The sequence below is a fragment of the Hyperolius riggenbachi genome, chromosome 7, assembly GCF_040937935.1.
Source record: "Hyperolius riggenbachi isolate aHypRig1 chromosome 7, aHypRig1.pri, whole genome shotgun sequence".
Taxonomy (NCBI): Eukaryota; Metazoa; Chordata; class Amphibia; order Anura; family Hyperoliidae; genus Hyperolius; species Hyperolius riggenbachi.
In genome coordinates, this window is record NC_090652.1 from 248649738 (window position 1) to 248655697 (window position 5960).

The following is a 5960-nucleotide window of genomic DNA, read 5'->3' on the forward strand; positions in this document are numbered from 1 at the left end:
ACTGGGGGAGTGCAGGAGGGGGTCGGGAACAGATAGTGGGCCAAGGGACAGAGGGAGGCACGAAGGCTGACAGAAAGAGGCACAATGCCACAGAGGTAGGTACAGAGAGACGCACACAGGGCCAGATCATCCACAAAGCAACTTAGGCAGGTGCCTAGGGCCTGGAAAGAGTCTAGGGTCTGGTTTATGCTAACCCGCAACAAATCTTCCCAAAAACGCTAGGTGGCCATCTAGAGTGGGCCCAAAGCCGTTGCTTGCCAAGGGCACCATTTCATTTTAATCCATCTTGGACGCACAGAAGGGCAGAGGTGGCTCCGGGGGACTGAATAAAGCACTAGGACACAGAAGGAGGCACAAAGGGAGACAGAAGGAGGCACAAAGTGAGACAAAAGGTGGCACATCCCCTGTGGGACACACGTGGGGGCGGAGGTGGCACAGGGGGACTGAAGGTTTAGCGTGACAGAAGGGGGCACAAGGGGACAGAAGGAGGTACAAACACCAGTGGGGGTGGGGCTTAGTTTGGGGGTGGGGCTTAATCAGGAACATGGTACCCCCCAGGACCAATGGCACTCCAGGCAGTGGCCTGTACTGCCTATACCTAAAAATGCCCCTGACTTGTTGTTTGAAAGTCTATTACTTTGACACCAATAGTCATTCAAACAACAAGTTGTTTCATCAGTCATTTGATCTGGTCCCTTTTTCTATCCAGTTCATTGACCAGTCAAATGACATATAAATTAGCTGTAATTAGCATTTCAATCATCTTGTCATCTGTGTGTACAAGGAGTCTGAACGACTTTTTGTTTGAATGACAAGTCGTTCAAATGTCTGGTTTGAATGACAATCGGGCATAAAATCAGACGTGTGTATGCACCTTTAGACATCAATGTAAAGATAGCCTTAAAGTATCCCTGTAGTGAGATGGGGATGGAGGTGAGTCAGTTAATTTGGGCCGAGAGTGTCATCCAGAAATTGGGCGTTACCATAGGCCATAATGGGAATTCAGGCTATAGTGGTGTTTACTGACTAATTTGCAATAGCCAGTGCCAAAATTATGGAAAAAAGGAGGTAATTCAGGTGCCAGCAATAGCCAGAGTGCGAATTACATAGGTAGATAAAAAAAGATTAGGTAGTCAGTAGGGGAATAAATTATAAAATAGGCAGGATTATAGTTAGAACAAGGTGAGCCATAAATCAGTGCACTGAAATGTTTGAATTTATGCATATGGAGGCTTCCGTATTTATTTACCTTTAAAGCAAACCTGTGAGATCCACAGATAAGACATTCAGGTGCTTGCCTAGGTAGAGGGATGCCTCTGGATCCTCCATAGGATTTGCATGTCCTTCTCCCGACCACTGATCCAGCTCTCAGACCCTCAGAAGCTTACCTGCCACATGTGAATGAGCGGGGCTGCACTGAGCAGGTGCAGGATGGCTCACGCACGCCTGTGCAGTGGAGAGGAGCTTCTGCTCAGGCTTGGCAGAAAAAGTGCTCAGCTGATGGGGTTTGAGGGTCTCAGCACTGGAACGCTGTGTCCAGACTCCTCTCCTCTTCCAGGTAGTTGCCCACATGGTTGCCAGTGCCGCACGTGGAGTGTGAACCCGGAAGAGGAGTCCAGACACAGGGGCGGGCAGCAGAGAGGTAAAGTATGAATGCAGGGGCACTGAAGGAGGGTGCTTGCACACTAGGAGGGACAGTAGCCGGGGCAGTGAGGCTAGGCGGCGTCAGAGGGCCGATTGCAGGAATCGCCCTGCGGTTTATGGATTATGGTGGCTGTGGCCGACAGATGTCTTCCTCGAACAGATTCAATCAGAGAGAGATCTGTATATTGGTCGATCGGCCGCCATAATCGTTAAATATATGGGCACCCAGGGACGGATCAAGACCAAGTTGCGCCTGGGGCAAGGTCAGGTTTTGGCGCCTAAAGGTCAGGTGTTGGCACCTAAACTGCCATTCATTTTGCCGCCTTTTTAAAAATTCAACAAACTGCGCCTGGGGCGAGATACCCGCTTGCCACCCCCCCCCCCCCCAGATCCTTCCCTGTGGGCGCCTTTAGTTTACAGAAGAGTCCAGAAAAACCCAGATAGTCCTGGTCTGAGGCCATTGTTTTTATTTGTAAACAAGGCTATGGACATCTCAGCATGCATCCCCCACAGCTATCTGAAGCAGCACTAATACCAGATCTCAATAAAGGTAGCCATACATCTAACGATGATGGGCAGATTCGACCAAGAGACAAATCTCTCTCTAATCAAATCTGATTAGAGAGAGATCTGTTAGCTGCCCATACACCACAGGGCGATTCCCAATCAATTTCATGCTGAAATTGTTCAAGAATGGGCTTTGTGACGCCTCATCCAACAGCCTTGCCGCCCCGACGCTATCCCCTAAATGTTAAATGTCCCCCCTCCCTGTGCCCAGTGCAAGTTATACATTACCTGTCTACAGCTTTGCTTGCCCCTGCTGGCTCCAGGCGCACTCTGTTCTTCATACACATGCACCACGTGGTTGCCTGATGACGTGGCCAAGTGTATGACGTTTGACAGCATACGCACGCCCTTACTAGGCAACCACGTGGCGCGCGTGTATGAAGAACAGATTGTGCTCAGAGCCAGCAGGGACAAGCGAAGCCATGGAAAGGTAATGTATAACTTGCACTGGGCACAGGGGGGCATTTTACATTAGGGGGCAGCGCCAGGGGTTTTGTCGCGTTTGTTGTTCGTCCCAAAATTGCACGTCATTACTGCCACGCACACGATTGAGAAAGTCGGCCAAACATCTTGCGGCATGTGCAATTGACTTATGCGACCAATTTCCTCCTGAAATTGGTCGCATTGTCAGTCAGGCATGCACTTGGCAGTACCGATTTTCATCCGATTCAAATAAAAAAAATGTGTTAGCTACAGGGACAGAAAACCCCACTTCCGTAGAAGATAGAGGGCCCCCCCATCTGTAACACAACTAGTATTAGCTACAGCTCCCTATACACCAGCAGTTCTGGATATACTGTACAGCCTTGCTTTCAAGAGCATACAGAGATGATTTGCATATTGGGGAGTGAGGCATCCTGGGAAACCACTGTTGTTTACTTGCCCTTTTCTGTCATGGAATGTTATTAATTGAATTGCCTGAACTCTGTTAGACATTTATACATTTTAGTCATCATGTTAAATTTGCAATTGTAATCAGCAATGCTGTATTCTGTATCAGTGTTCATATTTGATCTATACCCTCTTTCCCAGAAATTAAGACCTACTCTAAAAATAAGCCCTAGCTGGAATTTTGAGCATGCTTGAAATATAAGCCCTACCCTGAAAATAAGCCCTAGCCGAAGTTAAAAAGGAGGAAAAGGCAGCCAGCAAGCGGTGACACAGCTGTGCAGTGCCGATCGTGGTATCATTGTCTGTATCATTATGTATCCCTTGCTTGTTTTATTACATTGTACAGCGCCACAGGATATGTTGGCGCTTTATAAATAAAAAATAATAATAATTACCTTCTGTTTTAAGAAGACAAAATTACACTTATTAAAAATAAGGTGATTCACTAAAAATTGCCCCAATCAATGGCCATCTTCAGAGGCATAGACCCATATGCAAATTACTTTTTCTCCTAGGAGATACTTTTTCATCTTCAATTTAAACTAACTTTTTACCACTTTTCAATGGAAAAAGTACCAAAAAGTAAGTGAAAAAGTACTGTTAAAAATAGTTTGAGCATTTGTTTGTTTGGTGGTGTAAAAGGTATTTTATTTATAAGTTATGAAAATATCACCAAGGAAAAAACTCAGTTGAAAAAGTGAATTGCATATGGCCCATAGAATCAGCAGGACAGCCAGGTAATTGGCATAGTTTAAAAGGAAATAAATATGGCAGCTTTCTTATCCATCTCAATACAGGGTCACTTTAGGCAACAGGGTGCTATTTTGTGATAACAGTTTTCTGGGTGGGGGTTATTTGTTTTTAATTTTTATATACTGTAATCAGTATGCACCTTTTTCCCCTTCTAGCTTTGCATTGGAGGAGGAGGCTATTTTGCTGAAGCAGATCCCAAACAGTGTGGTGATTTTACTTCTCTAGACTGGGATGGTTATGGAACGCACACTGACTGGAGCAGCAGCAAAGAATTGATAGAATCTGCAGTGTTGTTGTTTTACCGCTGATCAGTCTACAGTTTTCCATATTCTTGCCCTTTATGTAATAGACTGAAGCATTTCTTTCCTTTTCAGCTTATAATTACTGATGAATAACATAGAAAAAAAATCCCATCAATCTTTTTCCTTCAAAAAATACTTATTACTAAATTATTTTTCAGTTCAAGCTCTTGCATTATGTATTATACTGATTTGACACTTGCCAGCTGCTTTCCGTCTAGGGAGTGTTTGCCTGTTCTATAATCTGATTGGTGGAAAGAGGCAGTAGTTTGGTAGAAGTGGGCATTAACAGAATGATGATGGGAAATCAGACAGCACTATCTGCATGTATGTTCTTAACGTGTCTGTGTGGGTTTCCACTGCTGTCTCCTCCCCCATATCCCATAGACATACAGATAAGTTAATTGGCGTGCCCCTAAAAAAATGGCTATGAATGGCATATGACTATTAGAGATTAGAGATGGGCCGAACGGTTCACCGGCGAACGGTTCCCGGCGAACTTCAGTGGTTCGCGTTCGCCTCCCGCAGGCGAACGTTTCCGGAAGTTCGGTTCGCCCCACAATGCACTATGAGGGTCAACTTTGACCCTCTACATCACAGTCAGCAGGCCCAGTGTAGCCAATTAGGCTACACTAGCCCCTGGAGCGCCACCCCCCCTTATATAAGGCAGGCAGCGGCGGCCATTACGGTCACTCGTGTGCCTGCGTTAGTGAGAGTAGGGCGAGCTGCTGCAGACTCCTCTCATAGGGAAAGATTAGTTAGGCTTAGCTTGTCTCCCTGGCTGCATACCTGTTCTGTGAACCCACCACTGCATACCTGTACTGTGAACCCACCACTGCATACCTGTTCAGTGAACCCACCACTGCATACCTGTTCTGTGAACCCACCACTGCATACCTGTACTGTGAACCCACCACTGCATACCTGTTCAGTGAACCCACCACTGCATACCTGTTCAGTGAACCCACCACTGCATACCTGTTCTGTGAACCCGCCACTGCATACCTGTTCTGTGAACCCGCCACTGCATACCTGTTCTGTGAACCCACCACTGCATACCTGTTCAGTGAACCCACCACTGCATACCTGTTCTGTGAACCCACCACTGCATACCTGTACTGTGAACCCACCACTGCATACCTGTTCAGTGAACCCACCACTGCATACCTGTTCAGTGAACCCACCACTGCATACCTGTTCTGTGAACCCGCCACTGCATACCTGTTCTGTGAACCCGCCACTGCATACCTGTTCTGTGAACCCGCCACTGCATACCTGTTCTGTGAACCCACCACTGCATACCTTTTCTGTGAACCCACCACTGCATACCTGTTCAGTGAACCCACCACTGCATACCTGTTCTGTGAACCCACCACTGCATACCTGTTCAGTGAACCCACCACTGCATACCTGTTCTGTGAACCCACCACTGCATACCTGTTCAGTGAACCCACCACTGCATACCTGTTCTGTGAACCCACCACTGCATACCTGTTCAGTGAACCCACCACTGCATACCTGTTCTGTGAACCCACCACTGCATACCTGTTCTGTGAACCCACCACTGCATACCTGTTCAGTGAACCCACCACTGCATACCTGTTGTGTGCAGTGAACCCGCCACTGCATACCTGTTCTGTTCAGTGGACCCGCCACTGTATACCTGTTTAGTGAACCCGCCACTGCATACCTGTTGTGTTCAGTGAACCTGCCACTGCATACCTGTTCTGTGAACCCGCCACTGTATACCTGTTCTGTTCAGTGAACCCGCCACTCTATACCTGTTCAGTGAACCCGCCACTGCAT

At 47.0% G+C, this 5960-nt stretch overlaps 1 protein-coding gene across 2 annotated transcripts in view; it reads left to right on the plus strand.

Annotated features, from left to right (window-relative positions):
- Positions 1 to 4261, plus strand: part of LOC137525815 (intelectin-1-like) — a 43673-nt gene extending 39412 nt beyond the window's left edge. For both annotated transcript variants that reach the window (XM_068247022.1, XM_068247023.1), the window contains exon 8: positions 4011 to 4261. In XM_068247022.1, the coding sequence (XP_068103123.1) occupies positions 4011 to 4163 (153 nt within the window). In that variant the 3' untranslated portion in view covers positions 4164 to 4261. The remainder of the gene's footprint in view (positions 1 to 4010) is intronic.
- The last annotated feature ends 1699 nt before the right edge of the window (positions 4262 to 5960 follow it).